This window comes from Plectropomus leopardus, chromosome 14 (assembly GCF_026936395.1).
Source record: "Plectropomus leopardus strain MGB_pleo_1.0 chromosome 14, ASM2693639v1, whole genome shotgun sequence".
Taxonomy (NCBI): domain Eukaryota; kingdom Metazoa; phylum Chordata; class Actinopteri; order Perciformes; family Serranidae; genus Plectropomus; species Plectropomus leopardus.
Genome location: NC_142189.1, coordinates 21,012,280 through 21,037,114, shown reverse-complemented (window position 1 = coordinate 21,037,114; position 24,835 = coordinate 21,012,280). Strand labels below are relative to the sequence as shown.

The following is a 24,835-nucleotide window of genomic DNA, read 5'->3' as shown; positions in this document are numbered from 1 at the left end:
TGCTCTCCCTCCTTTGCTTCCTCTGGCCGTCCTTCAGGGTTTATTCCAGTGTGTAGTCTCGGTCTGTCCCAGGTGGGCCGAATGAATCTGGGGAAAGACGCCAGCACCTTCAAGTACTACACCATGTGCGGCCTTCAGGAAGGATTCGAACCCTTTGCTGTCAACATGAATCGCGAGGTCACCATGTGGTTCAGCAAGCGTCTGCCAACGTTCGTTAATGTGCCGAAGGACCACAACCACATCGCAGTAAGAACAAAAGCACAGACTCTATTTGTTGGTATTAATTAGACAATTGGATGAACCAATGCAGTACCTTTTCAAAATGTGCCTGGTGCATCTGTCGTTTTTCCAACCTTGTCCAACTGCAGCCACTTCTGTTTAACTGAAGCCTTGGTGGCTGTGTTTCCATGGACACCAACGCCATGCGAGTCTTTAGAAACATGAAAGCTACAGCAGCTTGGAAAATAGCAGAAATGGGCTGCAGCAACTTGAATTCAGACTCCTGTACTGGAGGTCTGATCTCGGACTGCTTCAGCTCTTCACCAGATCAGCAAACTTTCTTTTGCTGCCTTTACACAGGTTAAACTCATCGCTGACAAGCAGCTCGCTGGGACTCCAGGCGCTGGGGTTTTGGCGAGCTGTATTGTTACAGCTGCTAACTGAAGGTCCATCTCCAGCCGCCCTCTTTCTATAGAGTAAATGTGTCTTCTGGCAGAGGGGAGTGAGGTGAAGGAATCTCATTTTACAGTGGCTAGTGAGCCTAATTCTTATCTCTTTTCTGGTCTGATTAACATAAAATTAATTATATTCAATGTTCCCTATGGCTATTTTCCAAGCCACTGTAGCTGTGACATTTCATTTGAAACCCACATTAGCCCAGTTTCTACGTGATTGTAGCCAACAAGGCTTTTGTCATATGGGAGTCAGTGTGCTTTAATCTAAAGTAGGTTCAGAATCGGCTGCTTGTTTGGCCTACAGCACTGCTGCTAGCAGCTTTCTTAAGAACCGCTTTGCGTGAAGTCGATCAGATGACCAGTTCTAGAGATATGTGAAGGACAGACAGACAGACAGACAGATTCCTTGCTTTATAGTTAGATGCAAAGACTGTCCTCTTGTTTGCAGGTTACCAGGATTGATGGCACCATCGACAGCCCCCCCTGTCTTAAAGTCACCCACAAGACATTTGGCACCCAGAACAGCAATGCTGACATGGTGTTTTGTCGCCTCAGCATGCCTGTTGAGTTCCACTCCTTCTTCAAACCCAATCCTATTATAGACATGAATGGAGTACATGAGGAAGATATCCTTAAAGTCAAACACAGGTACTCATCTCTTCAGTATCACAAACTTGCCATACTGCAAACAAATCCTGACAAAACACCATACCTACTGTTTGCTGATCAACTTTTATATCGTTGACAATCATGATATCATGTTCAGTGTCAGCAGTATGCAGTGATCATGTGGCGAAAGATGTTTGGTCGTATCAGACATCGTAAAATGGCTTTGAATGTTACTCAGCCATTTAGAGCTGAGGACTTTAATATCCATAATCTCCTTTTGAATGTGGTTTTCAATAGATATCCATTGAGATCTGTGAGGCACAGTGATGAGAGCAGACGAGTGGACTACAGCAGCATCACCACAGTAATGAAGAACCTTTTTTATTTATTGTTTTGGTACCATTTGGTGCAAACACCTGCAGCATTGGTTAACTCTTGCATGTGTTGTTATAGTACTACCACTCTGTAAGGGTCTTCGCTGGCCAGGACCCCACCGGTGTGTGGGTTGGATGGGTTACCCCCGACTACCACTACTATAGCAACAACTTCAACCTCAGTAAAAACCGATCAGTCACTGTAACCCTGGGTGATGAGCGAGGACGAGTCCATGAGAGGTGAGACTGTTTTTTCCTTCTTGCAACAGTTTAAAATTCTTTACTTAAAACTGTTTTTTTAATCAAAATGTAATGTGTGTCAAGACAAGATGAATGACTTATATTTGCACTCTAACAGTGTGAAGAGGAGTAACTGTTACATGGTGTGGGGTGGTGATGTGACCAATGCTGCTCACGCTTCGAGCCGCAGCAACGTTGACCTGGAGATTGGCTGCCTGATAGACCTGGCCACAGGCCTGGTGACATTCACTGTCAATGGCAAGGAAATATCTACTTCCTACCAGGTACTGAACACATATGGTGTACAATCTAAAGGAATAAACCAAGCCAAAGTCATATAATTTTTTATGAAGTAGATACAGTATAAAAAGGTGATAAATCTAGGATTTAATATGCAGAAGAAAACGTTTTTAGATCTTGAACCAGTTTTGAGATGTTCTTAAACTTTGTAAGGACTTGCAGAGTATGGTAAAATTACTTTTAAATGCATACCGTGCTGGAATTGTCTATTATGTAAACACAACACTGCAACCTGGCCCCTCCTCCCAACGCTACCTGTACCTATACTGCAAGCTTCTATTGTAGGAACATTAAATTGGATGTAATGGAAAAGCCAATACTTAAGCAAGCTAACTAAGCTAACTGCCAGCACCTATTTTCTAACAGAAAACAGGCCAACTCCACATCACTGTTCATCCTAATCCTCTCCTTTAGTGCCCACCAGCTAAAGTGAAAGTGAAAGTCAGCCCCAGTGTCACTCTTGTTTTGGAACGAGCTTTGTCCTCAAGGCGTTTCACCTCGCAATACTTGCACTGTTTAGGTGCTGTGTCAGCAGTTTTTGTAGCTCCTTCTTGGACGTGAGCTGCTTATGGTCTCGTTACCGTTTTGCAAAGTCCTGATCTCTTTTGTATGCTGTTATTGGCTTACATGCCCAATAAACATACAGAACACAGCAAAACAAGAAGGGAAATCAGCATATCCATATGAAACTATTTTAGGAGATACTATGAAAACGCACACACAATGGTTCGTATGAGCACCCCATGACTGACGCCATGTATTAAACGTTAAGTTATGTCATTAGGTTAAGGCAAATTAAATTACTGTGGTGGTGACAATGTACCTTAAAATGACTCAAAAGATCATTCAAAGTCCAAGCAGTCCAAACAGCAGTCTCCTGGGAAAAGTCCTCTGTATTGTTACCCATACACCACCCCTGCCTCCTTAGAGGACCCTCTTTACTCCTGTTAGCACATTGTTCATGTGATCTAAGCCTTCCCATATACATGGATTATACCAAAATTACTGGATCATGATAACATGGGATATTTAGGAATTTTGGTGCATTACTTTTTTGTAGGAAAATGTACAGTTTAGCAAGTGCATGAGAAATGCAGAGTCTCTGCAGATAATTACACTGCCACACTTTAAGTGTGTCATAAGAGATTAATGAGAGTGATCATTTGAGTCCATACATTGTTTTCTAGGATCACTATTTCATTTGTGTCGACAGTTATTCATTAATGCATCCATGCACCTGTAAGTCACAATTACTACCCATTTAAGCGTCCATATACTCTTCTTTCTCTGTCTGCAGTTTTTCTCCTTGACCTTGAGATTAACTCATCTTTGCATATTTTCCTTACAGAGCGGTGACGTCTGTATTGTTGAATTTCAGATTTAGAATTTCCCTGCACAGATGTACTCTGAGAACTAAACCTTGAAGCACCTTACGTATAATCTTCTTATGTTCTCCCTCACTGAAACTCTGTGCGGCTTCACCCGGCGCTGAGTCATACTGCTAAATGACACACTCCGATGATCATGCATACACATACTAAGTAGTCAAGTTTCATGATGCATCATTAAACTGCTCTCTGCAAGTCATGGTCTTTCACTGCTTCTTAAGCATTTGATATATACTTTCTGTTTTCGGACCTGTTACTGACTCACTGCTCTTCTCTCTCTGCTCCAGGTGGAACCAAACACCAAGCTTTTCCCTGCTGTGTTTGTGCGACCCACCAGCCCTAACCTCTTCCAGTTTGAGCTAGCGAAAATAAAGGTGGAGTCCCTTAATTGCTCTATTACAACAACCTTGTTGCCTGTGCAGTGTGATGCCTGCCATAACAATGTAGAAGAAAGAAGCCGAAATCCTACAAACACACACAGTATTGATTGAGGAAATGCAATTTTACTGCTCACAGTCGGCTCCTTTTCATTTTAACCTTTCCCGCAGTACCTTAGTCTACCTCACACTGTGTTCAGAGATGCAGCCCCCACACAGCATTATGCAGCTTCACACCCTCCAGCTAGGTCCACTAGGGTAATATTATAGCATGCTTATGTCTGCAAAGCTTCACTAACAAGAAGGGTACCTGTGTCAGTTGTTTGGAGGAGAAGAAAAAGAGAAGATGTCGCATGACTAAGAAAAAAAGATAGCACTGACACAACAAATATGACAAATTACTTCTTCTTTAGAACAATGATAGCATCATTTTTTCATGCAGTTCAATTGAATTTCTTTTCTTTTTTTAAACTGTAGGAAAAGGTAAGATTATGGAGGTCAGAGTAGTGAATTAGTGTAAAAAAGCCTTGTAACTGCTTGTTTTGCATAGAAAAATAGGAATATTCCAAGTGTGTATATGTAAGTGTACATATGTATATGTGAAAATAAGTCAGTATATGTGGATATGGAAGTATTTTATATATATATATATATATTTCTTATATATTTGTATTTAACAAAAACAATGAGGAAAAAAGAAATTAAAGTAGAGACAAGAAAAGAAATGCAATTATTATATAAATGGTACTATATCTGCATTACACAGGCACTTTGATTGTAAGTATTGGAAAAAAAACTAAAACTTTTTAAGCTGTGAGAAAAAAAGAAAAAGAAAAGTATTCCTTTAATCTCCCCCTCGATGTCTTTGTGCCCTCTCCAGAATGCCATGCCTCTGTCGTCCGCCATCTTTAAGAGTGAACATAAGAACCCCGTGCCCCAGTGTCCGCCCCGTCTAGATGTGCAGACCATCAATGCTGTGCTGTGGAGCCGCATGCCTAACACCTTCCTCAAGGTGGAAACAGCCAGGGTCAATGAGAGACATGGCTGGGTGGTCCAGTGTGTGGAGCCCCTGCAGATGTTGGCCGTACATATACCTGAGGAGAACAGGTGCAGGACATGACATAGTGTGCTTATATGTATCTAGCCGTTATCTTTGCCAGGTGTAAGCCTCGAGATGATCATGAGTTTGGTCGTGTGCACGCATGTGGGATTGTGTAAGTGCCTGTGTGAGTGTGTCTCTCTGCAGTTTATCTTGCAAGTTATTTGACTAATCACCCTAATATTTTGTGTGCACATTTATGACTGTATGCTCAAGTACCTCTAGTAGTTTGTGTGATTCCCAGAAAAACCTGTTTTATTTAGTGGTTCATACTGCTTACTCCTCACTCCTCTTGGTTGGCTGGTAGTTGCCTCATACATAGAGAAAATCTCATATCAAAAGGCATTTTCGTCAATCATCTTTGCTAAAAAAAAGCCTTACCTAGTCTCAAACAGGCCACATTTTGGCCTTTGTCAAGGCTGAAAAACTGACATTTTGTCTCGTTTTAAAGACCTGCACATTAATCCCATACCCAGTGTGTTATGATCAACTAAAGTTTGGCACCATACGAGGTGAATAAATCCTTGTTGTTTTATTTGCCACTTTAAGGGAGCCAGGAGGAATAAATAACGACTTATAAATTTGAAATTAAGAACTCGTCTTGTCCTGTTGATTGTTCTCTTATTAAGTGTATACAGTGAGGCAAACCCAGGACTCATAGTTACAGCACCATTACACAATTCTATACATCTTAAAGAAAACTGAGATTATACAATACAAAAATACTTTATTCATTTTACTTACAAACTGCTAAACTCTACTGAGAGCACTTTCCTAATATATTTGTGTGCATTTCCATACATGTGCAAGAGGTAAACTAGAGGACTAGACTCCACAGCGACCCTTACTTTATTATCCTGTGTGGTACACAACACCTGTCTGGCCTCTGAATAGAGTAGATCAGAACAATAGAATGTATTTTGCTCATCCTCCCTCACTTCTTTTCAAAGGTGTGTCGACATCATGGAGCTGTCTGAGCAGGAGGACATGAGGAAGTTCCACTATCACACCCTGAAGCTCTACTGTGCCCTCTGCGCTCTGGGAAACACCCGCGTGGCCCACGCCCTCTGCAGCCATCTGGACCAGTCACAGCTCTTATACACTATCGACAATCAGTACCTGTCGGGCATGTTACGCGAGGGTTTCTACAATATTCTGATCAGCACGCACCTGGAGACAGCAAAAGAGGCTCGGCTCATGATGAAAGACGAGTTCATCATCCCCGTCACGGCTGAGACGCGTTCTATTCGCCTCTTCTCTGACGCTTCCAAAAAGCACCTCCCGCCAGGGGTGGGGCTTAGTACCTCACTCAAACCTCGCCTCAACTTTGCTCCTCCCTGTTTCATCAGCACCAAACGGGAGCAGCATCTCTATAGTCCTCAAATCCCACTGGATATATTGAAGGAGAAATCAATTTCAATGTTGACCGAGGCTGTTCAGGGTGGCGGCCACCACATCCGAGATCCGGTGGGAGGAGGCGTGGAGTACCAGTTTGTGCCGATCTTGAAACTCATCAGCACCTTGCTGACCATGGGTGTGTTAGGTAGTGAGGATGTCCATAAGATTTTACTGCTCATTGACCCAAATGTTTTCAGAGAGGCACGTGAGGAGGGGACCACCGGGGCCACAGACAAAGAAGGACTTACAGGGGCGGAGGAAAAAGCGGTAGAAGCGGGAGAAGAGGAGGCGGCCAAAGAGGCTAAACAACCAATCAAAGGGCTGCTGGAGAAGAGGCTGCCAGAGCCCGTCAAACGACAGGTGATAATGAGCACACAGGAACAGATCTGGCATCATCTTACATGTGTTAAACCTTTGCGTAAACCTCTGAAGTAAATCGCCAAAACATGTAAAAATCAATTAACATCTTCATCTACAAGTGTCAATTCACTCCTACAGACGAACACAGCTTCGCTCTCAATCCCATGCTCCATAACTGCTCCACTGTAATAGACCCATTCAGAAGTCAGTCAGATATGAAATGGCTCTGTCTCGTATCGAACAAATGATCTCTTAAATGTTTCTTTAATAAGTGGGATGATGTGAAGCCATATGGCTGTTTGTATGTATCCCCAATAGACTTGCTTGTAACAGCTGCATCTAGGTGCGCAAGAGTGATGCAACGATGTTTGCTGTCTGTCTCCTCCCCTTGTCTGTTCCACAGATGTGTGAGCTACTTCACTATTTCTGTGACTGCGAGCTGAAGCACCGCATCGAGGCCATCGTGTCTTTCTCCGACAGCTTTGTCTCCAAGCTACAGTACAACCAGAAGTTCCGCTACAACGAGCTGATGCTGGCTCTAAACATGTCCGCTGCTGTTACGGCAAAGAAGACCAAAGAGTTTAGATCGCCCCCTCAGGAGCAGGTGAGATGAGTTCATAGTCACTGCAGGTTTGATGGGCAGAACGTAAAAGTGATTAGAAACACTGATGAAACTAATATGTACAAATCAGCAGAGGGTGTAGTTTCAGGTCACGCATAAATCAGTCTCGAAGCCCATTGGCTATTGACGAGGATAAGTCTCTTGGGGCAATTGCCAATATTTTGGGGGTTCTGGTGTAGCCAGTGTATATCTAGGCCAAGACTTCTCTTCCAAGCGCTGGTTATTTTGGCTAATTTCTATGAACAGAATTCTGAATATGTAGGCAGATAAATAAAAAAGCTAATAACACTATGTTGTCTTCAGGCATTAGCCTATGGGGTTAAAGATTGCATTTCTGCACATGCGTTCAGCCTCATGATTGGTCAATACTACTCTGATTACAAATGGAATCCAGATAACAAAATCTTGTACCATTGCCTATAGATTCTGCATACATATGCAGATGTCTGTTTATAAAGGTAACTACCTTTTTCTTTTGTGCTAGTGTGCTAACATGTGTTCACCAGTTCCAAGTATCTAAGCCAGTGTGTGCCTTATGTAAAGGCAAAGGCAAAAATCAGTACAAAGATGTGCTGTTTTTTTTTTTTTTTATTGTACATTTACCACATCAAAAACCAGGTGCCAATAACATTACTGGAATTTCATGTTTCATATTACATGATATGGCTTCCTCCGTCAGTCCAAAGACATGCAGGTTAGGTCAATGGTGACCTTAAGTTGCCCGTAGGTGGAAGTGTGAGTGTGAATTCTTGTCTTTCTCTTTGTGTCAGTCCTGTGATAGTCTGGCGACCTGTCCAGGATGCACCCCACATCTTGGCCAATGTCAGCTGGGATTGGCTCCAGTCCCCCGCAACCCTGAATAGTATAAGCTGTGATGGATACTGAATATTATATGATATAGAGTTTATACAATGTTATGTTAAAATATATCGAAATGGTCGAAATACGCATTCAAATATTAGCAATGCAGTGCACATCAATGTACATCATGTTTTCCCTTGAACAATTAACATGTAAACTATTTTTACCTTTATAACAGAACAAAATGAATACATTCATTCTGTTTGCACACCTGCACAAGTGTTTTCACTTATCCTGGCTCATTAGACTGCTGCTTACTGTTGGTGAATTTGGACAGATTGAACTCCGTGCGTCGATAAAAATGATGAAAATAAAAGTGTTATTTGTCCAAACCTGACAGGTGCAACAAAGCTAACTTGAGAATGAGGAGAATGTCAATCAAACACAGTCTGCACACTCCCACACACTCCTGAGAAAAGCTCTAATCATTCTCTGTGGTTTAAACATTTTGGTAACCACTGATCTATGCTAACCTGGACACACTGCACAAATGATGACAGGGAAACAGCATCCACACTCATGAAAACCACATCCGTCACTGTCTTAAAACTAATAAGTAGGTCATTTTAAACTGAAAAAAATGTACTTGTGCTTCTTTAAAATGAAGTCTTGGATAAGACTGCCATAGACTATGACTCCATGTCAAATGTTTTTACCTACTTACAGTGTAATTAACATCTTTACCCCGGCAGTTTCATAATTTGCATCTCTGTTCGTGTGATTTTGATGACTCTCACGTTTTCCATGTGACCTCATTGATACTTATGTGATCTAAACGTGCAAATCAGCCGCTGAGGCTAAACGCCACACACACATCTATAATAACTGACCACAAAGAAAGCCTGCAGGCTCACTGCTTCAAATGATGCATGAAACTGGATAATTCAAGGGAAAAATGTTACATAACTTCTTTAATTTTCCACATACATGGCTAATTTCTCTCCCCACCCTCACATTCCCTTTTTAGTTTTTATATAAAACATTCCCTCATTTTGGTTCCAGAGTGAATGAGCACTGGTCCTTGCTTCAAATGTTGCGAGTGCTCTCTTTTTTGTGTGGAACAAAGCCTCAAGGCGAATTCATCCTTCTTCTCTGTGGTGTCATTGCTCCACTGAGCGCAAGCTTACACACACATACAGTATCCCTTGAGGGTCACAGCTGGAGATAAAGTTCAGCGCTTCACAGCTACTTTAATGACTTGTCATAGTGTCCTTCGGTCCGTGAGTGCCGAGGGAGAATTAGCCACTTAAGCAGTGTTTTTTTCCCCTGTGAATCCTACAGTGAGATCACATCATGCTCAGGCGATTGCTTTTGAAACTAAAGAAGGCTTAGAAAGAGGGAGAATTTCCAGATATTGTTTATATGTGTCTGCTTTTATGTTTCTATACTTCAGATCAACATGCTGCTGACCTTCAGTATGGGCGAGGACTGTCCATGTCCAGCAGACATCCAGGAGGAACTGTATGATTTTCACAACCAGCTGCAGCTCCACTGTGGTAAGATGCAGATCTTGCAAAACCCTTTATGGGTGCTGTTGTAACACATGCAGAATGTGGCTTGGCATTGTCTTGTTGGAATAATCAGGGACGTCCCAGAAAAACACGTTGCTGGATGACAGCATATGTTACTCCTATATATGTTGTACCTAACTGTTTTGGAATTGGGGTTGAATATGTATTGTAAATGTTTCAATTGATGGTAGAACTCAGTACATACATTTTTAAAGGTAGCATGAACTGGTAGCATGGATGAAAATCTAAAAGAAAATATAGAAAACATACAGAGTTGTGTCTTTTCCATCAGCTGAATTGTTCTAGTGCCTGTGCTCAGAAATTCTTTTCCCGTCTCTGCAGCTTCCTGTCTCCCGGTGCAGGAGTTACAGTTCATTGCCTCTCACATTTCTCTGACATCTTGATGTTTTGATAAATAATTGAATTGCCCATCTCTCTGTGGTACAACAGATCTAATGGCAGTTTCAGCCGTGCCACATACAGTAACACTGACAACACAACACAGCACCCTCCACACATGAACAATAAAAAGCGTCTCGAAATTGCTAAGAAATAGAAGATGCTGCACATCCAATGCCATGTATGATACACCTGACATGTCTGCTAGCCCCACTGGAAGAGCAGAGATATTGCTCTAATATGCTGAATGCACTGTTTGTGTTTGTGTTGTGCAGGAATCCCCATGGAGGAAGACGAGTCCGAGCAAGACACATCGATCAGAGGCCGCCTCATGATGCTGGTGAACAAGATCAAAGGCCAGTCTCACAAAGCGGAGGAGCCCACAGAGAAGGAACAAGCTGCACCATGTGAGGAAGTCACTGCTTTTATTAGTTTTATCAGCAATGCTACAGTGTGCCTGCTATATCAGTTTACCTGGGCAACAAGCACATACCAAATTGGATTGGAGGTTTGGGATTAAATGTTTTTCATGCATGAATTGGCTCACATGTAATGCCTGATCTAAATATATATTCTGAAGAGCGTAAATTCAATCAGATCCTTGAAACAATAGCAACATAGTGAAACAGTAGCAAGAACAGTGATGCATCATTTCCACAGTTTTGTTTTGTGTCTGTATTCTTGTGTAGTATATAGAGTTAGCCCCCTAGTGTTCAACACCAGGAAATGCCTCTCTAAAGAATGGATAGAAACACCACAGCAGAAATGACAGGAACATCAACTTTGAGTGTTTTTTGCCATGCAGTTGTGTTTCTCCCACTGGCCGCGAGTTTCTACTTGACTCATTGACTTAACAATGTGATGATGTCACAGATTTTTTAAGTCAAATTTTTTACCTCAGGAAAAGTTTAACAAATGTGAAACTTCCATGGATCCGAAAATCATAAGAGAAAGAGCCATAATTGACCTTGTTTAGTTTGGAGCTATCCTGTCAACAATTTTACAAACGTCTTTTTTACAATGGTGATCTATGGCGAAAATGCTTTTGGGCCGCTGGGGATTGTTTTTGGCTGCAATACCACGAGTGGCCACTGGGAAAATACTAGAAGCAAGGCTGAGCTGCTTTCTTGGGGGCTAATTTGCTATTTGGAGGCCTGGTCCATGGATGTATTATAATAGCAAGCATGGTACCAATGTTAGCTAGCTGAGCATGGAGACGAGCCTTCCACTGAGAAAAATGTATAAGTAGAGCTTTATTACATTCATCAGTATCTTAGCAAATTTGTTTTTATGCTACCTTACTGTGGCACAGTGCATGTGATACATCAAAAATCTGCTGCAGAAGTTTCATTTTTTCAACCTGCTCGAGGAAAATTTCAAGCCAGAAAAAAATGGAAGGAGTCTTTGCAAGTACATTGAAGATCACAGAGGTTCTCACAGGAAAGAATGGCCTTCTGTATGAGTCATATACTATGTACACAACGCTATGTGACAATGAGACGTAAGCAGTTCAAGCTTTGGGAAATATTTTCTTTTCTTTTTTCAAAAAAATATCCACGGCAAAGTCCACAAAACCTCCCAAGAAAAGTGTCCTTGACATTGAAGCTGTTCTTTTTCTATACTGCCTGAGCAACATTTGTTATTTTCCCATAAAAGCTCTCACACACAAGTTAGCACTCTCCCCTACATTCTGCTTGTTTATAGTCTCTTTCACTTGTTTTGGTACGAGCTCTCTGTTTGTATTCTTCGCTTAGAGGGAGGCCAGAATTAAAAGCTCCTGTATTGCAGCTCTTGCGCCCTCAGTCTTGCCACTATTTTTCTGCCAGTGTCATGTGGACTGAGTCACCGGGTGGCAGTCATTTCCATTTCAATTTCTTTTCAATTTCGTTATGGTAATATGGAGCCGATGTGGGAGAGACGCTCCGGAGTGAAGAGCGTCTTCAGTCAGCCGCTCCTGGAGATGAGAGAGGAGCGATGAGAGGAAGAAACATTGGTGATAAAACCAAATCCTTCACCTGATTAAACCCATAGACACATATGTACAAATACACAATCGTGAGCACACACACCAGAACAAAAAAACATTTCAATCACAGCACTCAATAACCGAGGTGCCACAACAGTATAAATGCAGAACAAGTTGTATCTAATTTCCTATCTCAAGTAGCACTCTGTGTAAGGGACCAATCAAGTGGATGATTGCAAATTATTACTTAACTTGTAGAAAATGCAGTCTACTTTGTTCTGTTAGCCTATAATATAGACAGCAGTTTTTGTTTTGAAACTGCTTCTCACTGTTCGGGTTTTATTTATTTGTGTGTGTCTCTATTTACAGCAGCAATATTCTATTACAAATGACCTTTCTTAAAAATGACCCTGCTTTGGCAATAAAATGAGACGTGTCTGTTTTTAATTGCCTATATTGGGACTAACTAATGTGAAACGGGGTATTTTATTACCTCTGAAAACCCCTCTGGGAAATTGACCATTGCCACACCATCCCCTGTCTATTCTTTAAAAGCAGTGTTGGCAACAAGAAGTGGCCCAAGTTGAAGATGGATACATTTGAATTGAAATATGCGATCCAGAAAGGCAATCTCTCAGCTGGGATTTGGTGTGACCCTGCTGTGGAGCATATAAGACCACCACGCTGATCTCCAAGGAGCAGGGCTGGATGAAAATAGCAGAGTTTGTATTTCCCATAAAAGAGTGCTTTGGGTGGTGGTGGTGGTCCCTGCAGGCTGATGTGTTCAGGCTGATTGATTAGAAGGCTGGTTTGTGGTGGCAGCTGCAGTTCAGGAGCTTCACATCTACATCTATAGCAGCTGGAGGCATCAAAAAACGAGGGAAGGGAGTGGAATAATTTACAATCTCTGCTGGCAAATTGTCTTATCTGCTGGAAGTGTTTTTTTCTTTAAATCATTCTGTTATTATATATACTGTACGTTGGTGTTGAAGCTTGATTTGTGAGCTACATTTGTTAATCTTGTTTCTTCTGCAGCTTTTGCATAGTAGATTCAGACTTAGGGTCTGGCTTTTTTAGGGATTTGTGATTATTTTTTGGAGGTTAGCAGGAACACAAACAGAAAATAAAAAAACAACAATAAAAGGGCACAAACAGGCGCAACACATCCTAGATAATATCAATAACCACTGTTATAATTAAGTTAAATACAAGCCTCTTTTTCTTCAAAGTTCCTATATTATGCTGATATCCAGATTCTTACTTGTATTTGGCATTTCTAACATGTTGACATTCTTTAATTAAAAAAAAAACAACAACACATTTTTTCTCATACTATCTGCCTGAAGGAACCTGTTCAGCTTTAGTGCCTTTCACTTTAAGACCTCCTCCCCAAAAAGCCCAGGCTGCTCTGATTGGTCAGTGTTTGCAGGTCTTCCACATATGTGCTGTCAGTGTCTCTGCACCATCATTGCAGCCGAGAAATGAGTGTAATCGCTCTGTAGCAACACTTTCTGCTTTTATATTGCATAGTTGAGACATCGTAATTTCACAGCGTTGAACTGAACACGGACTGTGTGCATTTCTTTGTGCATTGGGCATTTTAATACTTTCACAGTATTAATATAGCACCTGTATCTGCTTTAGAATAGGAAAGAAAACACAAATCTGTCTTTTTTACCATTATGGGGCCTTTGAAAGTCACAGAGGTGTTTATAGATAGTGTAAAAAAAGGAACACGACAGGCCACGACACATTAGTCCCAGATCGTATCAAAAAAATTTCCTCCATCTTCATGATAAAATTAGTGTATCTCCAGTATTTGCCATTTTTCCAAAAACTACAAAACATTCATGCCCACAGAGTCCACTTTCCACACTTGTAAGATTAACTTGCAATCACTTTACAATCACCACTTCAAACAGTCATTTTTTCACATTTACTGGCAAAAGATGAGGAGCTTGTGACTTCAAGGCCTCCCAAAAGCCTCTGAGAAACAATGACAGATGCTCTTCCAGTATGTGTAAAGTTTACTGTATGGCCAGAGAGAATGTGTTAAATTACTCATCTGGCTCTTTGATTCATATTCAACAAGGGCTTTTCCAAAAAAAAACAAAGATGTACAACAAGACTAAAAGTCTACAAGCAAACCAACTGCTCTGTAGTCAAAGCTAAATGCTACCGTCAGCATGCTATTATGATGACTCTAAAGCCAATTTTTTCCATGTTTGCCATCTCAGTTAGCATGCTAACATATGCTAGTTAGCACTGAACACAAAGTACGACAGAGGCTGATGGAAATGACTTCAGCTTTTCGGATATTTATCATAAACCGCTGGACTGTTTGTGGACGTGTTTGCATGCTGATTTAGTTCATGTTTTGATCTGTTTGGAATTGGATGTATTTTATTTGTAGGCACAGTGTGTAAGAGCTGTGATAGTTGGTATATATTTTGAAAAACAAAATAAAATCTTGTATAAGAAGAGTGATTGCCAGGAATCAGGGGGGTGACTGGAGTGAAGATGACATGATATACTCTGCACTGTTATTGCAGCTATAACTCCTTGCACAGTGGGAGCCTGAAGATACAAAAGGCGCCGTCGTCTTTGCCATTATTTCATAGGAATGAAGTAAGAGGAGTGCAGAAGTCGTTTTCCTCCTCTGATGAATGGTTTATCCGTCAGAAGCATTTAACGCTCAGACATGATGACTTGCCTCACAGAAATGTGTGTGAGAGCATGGGAATTTAACACCAGACTGGTCCGATTTGTTTGTTGGGGTGTAGTGAGGCCAAATTGCTGGAGGGGTGTATTCAAATGCAAAACAGAGAGGGATGGAACGAGCATGCGTGTTTGATAGTGTGACAGAATGAGAGTCAGGTGTTGTGAAGCATCTTGGCTCAGAGGAAGAAATGTCGCTTCTCGTTCTGGAGCAAGCTGGTGCTTCTGCCCTTTCTCTGACACCCACGCAACTCTCAGCAGCGAGATCGGTTACCGCTGACTGTGACATTCTGCTGGCTCCCCACCCATCACACAACACACATACACACACTTGCAGTGATTGACAGCCTTGTGTCAAACAATCTTTGGAAAACCAACAGATCTAATCAACAAAACAGACACAGAGGCCTTAAAAACACAATCACATAATTGCAATACTTTTAAGGAAATCAATAGCTTACAAATGGCTCCATCTTTTATGGTTCTGAGTTGTTTAATTGATGTCTTTCTCTTCTTTCTCCTCTTTGCACTCATACCCCAGACTCACAAAATATATGTGCGCGCCCTCCTCCACACACCCTATTGATCCAGCTTTAATGAAGCCTTAAGGGTAACCCACATACGAGCTGTCCAAACAAATGTCTCAGTTTAACCACAGAAGCAGAATATTGTACTGTACTGAACTATTAATACCTTGTCCGCTTACCCTCCCTTATTTGTTACATAACAGGGCTTCCTCTCCTCTCTGCTCCGCTGAAAATGTGTCTTTTCATGAATGAGCTTGTGAACTGTTTGCTTTTCGACAGAACAGAATAAAAATAACTCTGACGCTGTTGAAACACAGCTGATTACCTCTACTTTACACAGGCAGTCCTATTAGCTCGACTCAAGTCATGTGAAAGACTTTAAAGAAGCTGCCTCTTTTTTTTTTTGTCATGTGTTCAAGGTCTTATTTGCATCACAGAGCCAGTTTGGGGAGAAAAGGGAGCATCCAGCTGAGTGGAGAACCTTTTAACATCAATCTCATAGAGCTTTGTGTTAGGTGTGTGTGTGTGTGTTTCAGGGAGAAGTGCCTCAGTGTGACCTCAGTTAATGGAAGGAGGGTTACAGTATTTGCTCTTAAAGCTAATGATATGCAGTAAGGATTACACAATGCAGCGAGCACTTCGCCATCTAAGCAAGCCTTTCTCTGATATTTTAAAGGCATATCTCCTTTCAATATTAGAAAATCTTTAACCAATAGTCATATTTAGAAAATCTGCAGCAACTCACACCTTTCTTGTCTTTATTATAATCTGCATTGTCACCGAGTTATAGTCATGATGTAGTTTTAATGACCCCTTAAAGCGGTGCAGTTGTTGTTTTGGTTTTATTGCCCAAATTGTTACTGTTTTGATTCTCTCTCACCATTCTCAGCAGCATCATTTCCAGGGGCGCTAACTCAGCTTGGTTGTGTTGTTGTTTCTGGTGCTAAACTGTCTGATGTTGCTCTCTCAGTTAGCGGGCCTTACTTAGATCACCAGAATTAATAAACAGGCTCTTGTGTCCTCTGTCGTGAAAGAAGAAGTCCAATTCTTCTGCTGCGAGACGATGGTGGAGTTTAGAGAGCTATGCGGGAAGCAGGGAGAAGATCAATTTTAGCTGCTTCATGCAGCAGAGAGGTGAAGAAGAGATCAGAGCGGGGGAGGTGCAGGTTGACCCTCTTTTGTAGAGAGTCCCGAGAGGAGAGTGAGCAGCGGTGGAATCTAGGGTTTGGTTGGCCTCACGATGTCACAAGCCACAGTGACCAATGGTGATTGAGCGTTGGCTCCATGGGGAAGGTTTCACACCTAGGTGTGAAAAATGGAAATTTGTGGGAATCTCACTCAGGATGTTCTTTTCAGAATAAAAAGACCTCAGCTGCCATTTTTAATGGGCTGAGGTTACAGCCCGCTGTTTACTTTTTCCAATAAGTTCAGTTGAAGTACCCAAATTAACAAATCATCTGTGGAGTCCAGTGGTCGAAAGACTCAGCTGCCACCAAGACTACTGTTGCTACTTTAATGTTAAATCTTGTGGAGTGTATAACGTGTGAAGTGCCTTGGCCCTTGGTAGGAGTCATCTCCATGAAATAGATCGCTTTTAAAGGCTGATAATAATGTAAAAGGGCCAATTCACTGCTTTTCATGTCATGAGTTGCACTGGAAGTGATTTGAACCAATACTCAAGACATCTGAACCTTTGCTGCATAGTTTTTGCCCTTTTTATTTTCATAATCCATCTCTCCAAAGCCCACTAAGTTTCTGACATGTCGACTAAATCACTGAAGTGCCCTTTTAGCAATTTATGCAAGAGCTTTATAAGCTGAAAAACATTATTGTTTTAAGTTGGAGAGATTCTGTATCTGGCCCCGGTTTAGTCAGTGTCTAATCAGAGGTGACGTACATGTTAAAATTTTCATAAGCAGATGTTTAAGGCCTTTAAACACAACATAATTCAGTCATAGATGAATGTAAAAGTTTTCCATGATAACAAGTAAACTTGTTATGGAAAAATGATCATTCGTCCCCAAATTTCTTTCCAGCTAATCTGAAGGAGCTGATCTCTCAGACGATGGTCAGCTGGGCTCAGGAGTGTCACATCCAGGACCCAGAGCTGGTCCGAAAGATGTTCAGCCTGCTGAGGAGGCAATATGACAGCATTGGGGAGCTGCTCCGGGCCATGAGGAAGACTTACACGATCAGCGCCGCCTCGGTCCAGGACACCATCAACCTCCTGGCCGCCCTCGGTCAGATCAGATCTCTGCTGTCTGTTCGTATGGGGAAAGAGGAGGAGAAGCTCATGATTGATGGACTAGGGTAGGTGGTGATTACCTCAGAGGAGCTCTACCTATGTAAAACATATTTAAGTTATAAGCTCAACTTGTGAACTATTTTAATGTACTGTTCTTAGAGAATGCATCCATTTTGTCCTTTTTTTATCTCTCCAGTGACATCATGAACAACAAAGTCTTCTACCAGCACCCCAACCTAATGAGAATACTGGGCATGCATGAGACTGTCATGGAGGTCATGGTCAACGTGCTCGGAGGACATAACTCCCAGGTTGAACAACTTCTACCTCTATATATGTCTGCTTTCACAGGCCATTAAAGAGGCACCCACAGAGTTTAATGTACCATAATGTATCTAATGTAATGTATCATCAAAACTGATGTCGCGCTCACTGGGAAAGTTTGTGTTTTAGTTCAGTTTTGTGTGTTATCATTTGAGTGCAAATTAATGAAGACGTGGTCCCAATAGGTGGGCTTCCTCCTCAGGCTGACAGCATCAGAGTCTGGGATGGAGGGCAGAAAGGGCAGAGTGAAGCTGGCAGTGTGTGAAGATGTCAGGCCTTTAGACGTTAATTAGGAACGAAGACATGCAGAGGACGTCACAGTTACAAGCCTGGAGAAAGTCATTTCAGCAAACACAGCATCCCAGAATTAGAAAACAACCTCTCCAAAAGCACTTAGTATGAACTAACAGTATTTTGTTTGACTGTCAATTTGTTTGGCCACACACACACACATACACACACACAGACACACACAATTTGTTTTAATTACATAGTTAAGCAAAAAAAGTGGATAAAGCCACTAGGGTTAGATACCAAACTCTGCACTTTTAATAAAACTGACCAAATTATGTTGGTATTATTGAGTAAAAAAAAAAATGTAATACTAGTCTAGTAGCTATTCCTGTCAAGCAGACACACAGATACACAAACACAAGCATACAGACAGAGACAGTGTGATTAGAAAAGAGCAAATTTGCATTTGCATTGCATCCCCCCCTCCCTCCTTCAAAAATGTAATTTTTTTATTACGGAGGAATGAAAGTTAAAGGTAAAATTGGGTACCAGTACCGATTTTAAGATACTGGAAAGTGTATCTGTTCAAATGTTAATGTTACCCAGCCTCAATAGCTACCACAGTGTCACCCAATGGTTTGTGCACTACCATTCTGAAGTCTTGAATTTGGCATTTTGGCTGTCGCTTATCCTAGTTTTTGGAGCCAGAAGTGACCAAATTTGGACGAGTGGGTGGAGCCGGGGAGGATACATATTGCTATGTCTCCTCTCTGACTCATAGGTTGCCATGGTGGCGCCTTGTCAATCGCAAGTTAGCCATGCCCTAAAGTGTACCCAGCTTTGTCATCTCTCTTACTCTAAGTGGGACCATAATTTACAAAATGAACATCTTGCTGTATTGAAGAAGATTTGAAAATAGTAATTGAGACCACAATCTTATTATAAAAATATTTATTAAGGTAATAAATTAAGTGAGAAGTAGGTTCATTTTCTCATAAACTTCTAAACAATTTGACTTCTTTTTGCAGCCAGTGAAGTTGCCCATTGTTTCTATGTCCACTTCTTTTATACAGTCTATGGTTCGTAAATATAGATTTTGTGTACTTTTGCTTTGTCTTGATTTTACTACAACTGTTTTTTAAGTCCAACCAGGGAAGATGTTTGAACCTACTTAGTCATTGTGTGCCATTCCACAGGAAATCGCATTCCCCAAGATGGTGGCCAGCTGCTGTCGCTTCCTGTGCTACTTCTGCCGGATCAGCCGTCAGAACCAGAAAGCCATGTTCGACCACCTCAGCTACCTGCTGGAGAATAGCAGCGTGGGCCTGGGTGGGTACATCTCTGTGTGTCTCTGTTAAGCTGCTACTCTTACCATTGCAACATTATTTTACTGGATAAAGACCACAGGACTCGATCAGGAATAAATCAAAATGCGCAGACTGTAGATGCTTAAAGATGTTTTACATACCTGTAAAACCAACTCTAGGACAGATGAAAGACAAACAGCCAGTGCTCTCATTAATATGTGTGATGCACTGTAGTCACCCTTTTGCCATCCTCGGACTTGTTCTGCGCCTATGAGCTTGCATATATTAGCCTCAGAAGACGTGTGTGTAATTGTGAGTCGGAGTGCTGAGAATCTGTCAGCGGAGAGAGCGACTCATCTCACATTCTGTTAGAAGATGGCGGTGCCACAGTCTCAGAGAGACCCCGCTGGGGTGAGAGAGTGTCTCCCTTGGATGCACCCAGTCATGAACGCACACAGACACTTTAGGCTACTCATTAAACAGATGACAACAAGTTATCTAACAGTAAAAGCGAAATAAAAATTAAATGTAAAAATCTTAAAATTTCACAAAATATCCTCCAACCACAATGTTATAGTTGAGGTGTTTTGTATGCACAAGGTTATTTACCATCTTTAACATGTTATTCATATTGAATATATTCTGTTTATTATTTTTGTTATTCTTACTTACTCGTTTATATATCTGTTGTCAATTTTAACATCAGACATATATTTTGTATTTCTAACTTTGCATACTAGTTTTATATGTTGTATTGTAGCATAAGGCACATTGTACACATTGAGTACATTATACATATTTATACTTTTAAATATTAATATTATTAAAATTATTATTATTAGACTATTTAAATATTCACATAGTGGTGCTAATTGTTTTTTATCATTACTGTATTTCTGTTTTATATATTTACATGCTTTGCCCTGGTACTTATTTCTTCTTTCTATAATTCTCTGTGCTTGGCATCAGAGAGACTGTAATGAACCACTATTTCCCCCCGGGTATCAATAAAGCCACGACTGATTCTGATTCTCATTCTGACATAACCTGTTTCCTATAAACCCTGTGGAACCTAATATGAGTATATGAGTCCACAGCACATTGGTAGGGGAAATCTCCCTTTAACACATCTCTTAACTGTTAGCAGATCAGCTACTAGTGATATTTTGGCAACACCACCCCCTGCTGTTTGCACAACACTTCACAAAAACATGCTAACATACAATAGAGTAAATAGCTGACTCTGTATGCGCTCTCTGTGTTGTAGCTTCACCGGCTATGAGGGGCTCCACTCCTCTAGATGTGGCTGCTTCCTCTGTCATGGATAACAACGGCCTGGCTCTGGCTCTAGAGGAGCCTGATCTGGATAAGGTAAGACTTCATCATGTGTATCTGCTTGATGCTAAGACATATCAATAAGATCACCTAGGATTAATAGATTAAAGCTACAATAGTATTAAACTACATGTGATGTTATTTATGTGATATGCCTGTAGGTGGTGACGTACCTAGCAGGTTGTGGTCTCCAAAGTTGTCCAATGCTGCTGGCTAAAGGTTACCCAGACATCGGATGGAACCCAATTGAGGGGGAGCGTTACCTTTCCTTCTTACGGTTTGCTGTCTTTGTCAATGGTATGACTCTCGCTCGCTTTCTGTTTATCATTGACTGTATCTCTATCTAAAAGCTTGAAAAGATACAACTCAGTTTGAAAGACCTTCATTCAGCTGCTCAAGGCTACCTGGAGTCTCTTCTTGCTGACATTATGTATTTTCTTATATGTATGCACTCATGATTTTATGCTTGTGTTCCAGGCGAGAGCGTGGAGGAAAACTCCAGCGTTGTGGTGAAGCTGCTCATCCGTCGTCCCGAGTGTTTTGGACCTGCCCTAAGGGGTGAGGGAGGGAACGGCCTACTGGCTGCCATGAAAGAAGCCATCAAGATCTCTGAGACGCCGGCGCTGGACCTGCCGGGCTCTGTGCATGGAGTCAGCTCTGATGTGTATGTAAAATCAATCAAATCAATACTGAGGATTTACCCTTTAGATTAGCTGCTTATCCTGCTTTGCTTGCATCTTTGCTGTGATGCCCTCTGTTTTCTTTTCTACTCCTCCTGAACTCTTCACTTTTCCCACTGTCAGTTCTGCTGATGGCGATGATGAGGAGGAGGTGGTACACATGGGCAACGCCATCATGTCCTTCTATTCCGCGCTCATTGACCTGTTGGGACGTTGCGCCCCAGAGATGCACGTACGTTTTATAGGAATTCTTAATTTATGTTATTTTTCTGGGACAGATTTTCCACTATTTTTACTTCCTTTTTGTCTTCTTCAGCTCATCAACAAGGGGAAAGGCGAAGCTCTGCGTATTCGTGCCATCCTGCGCTCTCTGGTGCCCACTGAAGACCTTGTAGGAATTATCAGCATACCGCTCAAAATGCCCATCACAAACAAAGGTACTGGTCAGGATCTTGACTCGATTAACACACAGCACTATACTGCACACTAGACCTTGATCAAACAGAAGACATTTTCACAAATTCTCAACTCATGGAGAGCTCTGCCTGCGCTGTGTTCACAGACCTGAGAGGGGACACTGAGTGATACAAAGGGGCACACATGCATTCAAAAGAAAAAAAAATGCTGTCACCTCAACTAATTTCTAACATTTTACCAACTATAATGAGGCCCAAAGACTGACAGCAGATTGTCAAACTGTCCCCGACTCATCCTAAAATAAGATTTGAACCAAACATCCTCAAGGTGAGGCTCCTGGACCAGCTGGTGGTACCCCCTCTCTTTCTGGGGGTCTCGTACTTCCAGATCTCTGTTTCCCTGTAACCAACATCCTATTTGTGTACAGCCTGTCACTCTCAGTCAGAGCCCTTTGCCTGTCCATTTTTAGTTTAAGGTAAACTAAGGCAGGGTTTTCCTGGGTTTTTTCCACACATTCATTTGTTTTGGCACGAGGAATTTTATAATTCTGGATCCAAAATGTTCATTAGAAACACTGCTGAAATATATATGCTGTTTGGTTACTGAATGTAAAATATTCTCTGAGCGCAGAGCATATTCAGGGCACAGACGGAACAGCATTATGCCAGGTGCAGTGAAAGTGAAAATTAATTGTTCAATGCACTGGCTCTGAAAGTCTGTAGCAGCTGCTTCTCTCATCTATTGATCTCATCAGCTCTGATTGAATCAACAGATCAATTATCCACCCTGTGACTCAAACTGCTGTGGCGGGAGAAAAGAACTCAGGATGAGTTCTGCCTGCGCTGAGTTCACAGACCCACAAGATTGTCAGAATTTCGAAAAGGGACACAGACACCTACCCAACTTACAAAACATGCTCTGTCTGATCGGGACCTTACACCTGCACCAGAGGACACATTCTGTTCATTTGCATGCTACTCCAGGGTGTCTAGCTCACATGAAGGCACAATGGTTTACGAAAGTCTGCACATTCAGGGCAAGGCGGAAGGTTATTGATTACATTTCACTGCTCATGCCTTTTTAATCAGCACAGCGCTTTACTGCACACTCCCATAGCTCTGAGTAAGCCAGATCATTTCTATAGCGAGCTGTCTTGCTCTATTGATTGATCTGCATAAGCATGGCAAGACTCGCCTTTTAAATTTGCTGCCCAGAGCACCGCCACACAAGCTCTGTCAGCAGGCCAGGAGCGAAGACAGCGAGCCGTGGCTCCAGCGCTAGAAAACTCTTATCCGCATGCTGCTGCATGCCGCCTAATGAATACATATGACTCCCCAAATCAGAAAAGACTTGTCATTATGCACTGTGGCTGCTCTCTGGGTATTTCACTGCTTCATACCTGAGAGTGGTTTACTCTACACGTTGTCCCTTCCTTTCCCCGTTTCAATCCCTCTCAGACGGGTCGGTGACTGAGCCAGACATGTCAGCCTGCTTCTGTCCAGATCACAAGGCCCCCATGGTGCTGTTCTTGGACAGGGTGTATGGCATCGAGGACCAGAGCTTTCTGCTCCACCTGCTCGAAGTGGGCTTCCTCCCTGACCTGAGGGCCGCTACCTCTCTGGATACAGTGAGTAAAGCTGACAGCAATATTGGGGAGAAATAATGAATGTAACATGAACTTCATGAAGGAGATTCAGGATCAATAATATTGGGCAACCTTTTATTCTAATGAGGAGTTCCTTATTAAGCCCTGGTTCATGCTGCTCTTTGCTTGATTAATTTAATTGTTCTGTACTCTTATTTATCAACAAATGTCTGTGGAGTTGATGGTGTGCTCAACTCTAAACTGTCAAATCCATAGTGGGCAGAGTTATGGCTAAAATGAATCCATCATCACACAATATGTTAAAGCGTTTATTCAAAGCACAGCAGCACACAAGGGAGTGGAAGTTATTTTGAGCACCTGGCCTGCTATAAAATCAGCTATTTTATGAGCGGAGTCCCCTTGTGTGTGTGTGAGAGCCTGTTTACACCTGGTATTAATATGCGCTTGATGATCTTAAAACAAGTGGACAGCTGAGACCCATCACCGTTTAGAAAAAATAATAAAAAAATACTCAACATTATACAAACATTTAAACTAACAACCCCAATATTCAAAATCACTTAAACAAAATAGAAATCCTAAAACTAATTGTTTTAGCTTGACTTTCTCACACTCTTTCATAATTTATAACAAAACATCATATTTTATAAACTCTTCTTGTGTTTTTCATGCAAAAATTGAACTTTGTAAAGTAACTGAAGCTGTCACATAAATGTAGTGAAGTAAAAAATAGAATATTTCTTCTAAAATGTAGTGGGGTAAAAGTATAAAGTTGCATTAAAAGATAACTCAGGTAAAGTCCAAGTACCTCAAATTCATACATATGCGCTGTACTTGAGTAGATGTACTCAGTAACATTCTTCCACTGGTCACTAGTCATAGCAGCAAATCCTTCAATAACATAAAACCTCTCTTATCTCAGCGGTAGAATGAGTTCTTTCTTCTTTCTTAAATTAAATAGTCTCACTTAAATTTAACTAATGTCCCTCCATCACATGTTGTATGACCCTTGACCTGTTTTTTTTTCCACAGGAGGGTCTATGTACCACAGAGACAGCCCTTGCCATGAACCGCTTCATCGGCTCAGCCATGCTCCCACTTCTAACCCGCTGCGCCCCTCTCTTTGCCGGCACCGAGCATCACGCCACCCTCATCGACTCCACTCTGCACACGATCTACCGCCTTTCCAAGGGCCGCTCACTCACTAAGGCCCAGAGGGACGCCATAGAGGAGTGCCTGCTGGCTGTCTGCAAGTGAGGAGCAT

At 41.7% G+C, this 24,835-nt stretch overlaps 1 protein-coding gene across 9 annotated transcripts in view; it reads left to right on the top strand.

Moving 5' to 3' along the window:
* The window catches only part of LOC121953328 (ryanodine receptor 3), a 138,139-nt gene that overhangs the window by 67,206 nt on the left and 46,098 nt on the right, over positions 1 to 24,835 (top strand). For all 9 annotated transcript variants that reach the window (XM_088087647.1, XM_088087643.1, XM_088087646.1 and 6 more), the window contains 21 exons: positions 38 to 246; positions 1,123 to 1,322; positions 1,581 to 1,647; positions 1,737 to 1,897; positions 2,016 to 2,181; positions 3,873 to 3,959; positions 4,843 to 5,069; positions 6,012 to 6,819; positions 7,223 to 7,423; positions 9,696 to 9,798; positions 10,488 to 10,619; positions 17,460 to 17,733; positions 17,865 to 17,979; positions 19,423 to 19,555; positions 20,801 to 20,904; positions 21,030 to 21,165; positions 21,346 to 21,532; positions 21,672 to 21,780; positions 21,865 to 21,985; positions 23,423 to 23,592; positions 24,604 to 24,824. In XM_088087647.1, coding sequence (XP_087943773.1) covers positions 38 to 246; positions 1,123 to 1,322; positions 1,581 to 1,647; positions 1,737 to 1,897; positions 2,016 to 2,181; positions 3,873 to 3,959; positions 4,843 to 5,069; positions 6,012 to 6,819; positions 7,223 to 7,423; positions 9,696 to 9,798; positions 10,488 to 10,619; positions 17,460 to 17,733; positions 17,865 to 17,979; positions 19,423 to 19,555; positions 20,801 to 20,904; positions 21,030 to 21,165; positions 21,346 to 21,532; positions 21,672 to 21,780; positions 21,865 to 21,985; positions 23,423 to 23,592; positions 24,604 to 24,824 — 3,931 coding nt within the window. The remainder of the gene's footprint in view (positions 1 to 37; positions 247 to 1,122; positions 1,323 to 1,580; positions 1,648 to 1,736; positions 1,898 to 2,015; positions 2,182 to 3,872; positions 3,960 to 4,842; positions 5,070 to 6,011; positions 6,820 to 7,222; positions 7,424 to 9,695; positions 9,799 to 10,487; positions 10,620 to 17,459; positions 17,734 to 17,864; positions 17,980 to 19,422; positions 19,556 to 20,800; positions 20,905 to 21,029; positions 21,166 to 21,345; positions 21,533 to 21,671; positions 21,781 to 21,864; positions 21,986 to 23,422; positions 23,593 to 24,603; positions 24,825 to 24,835) is intronic.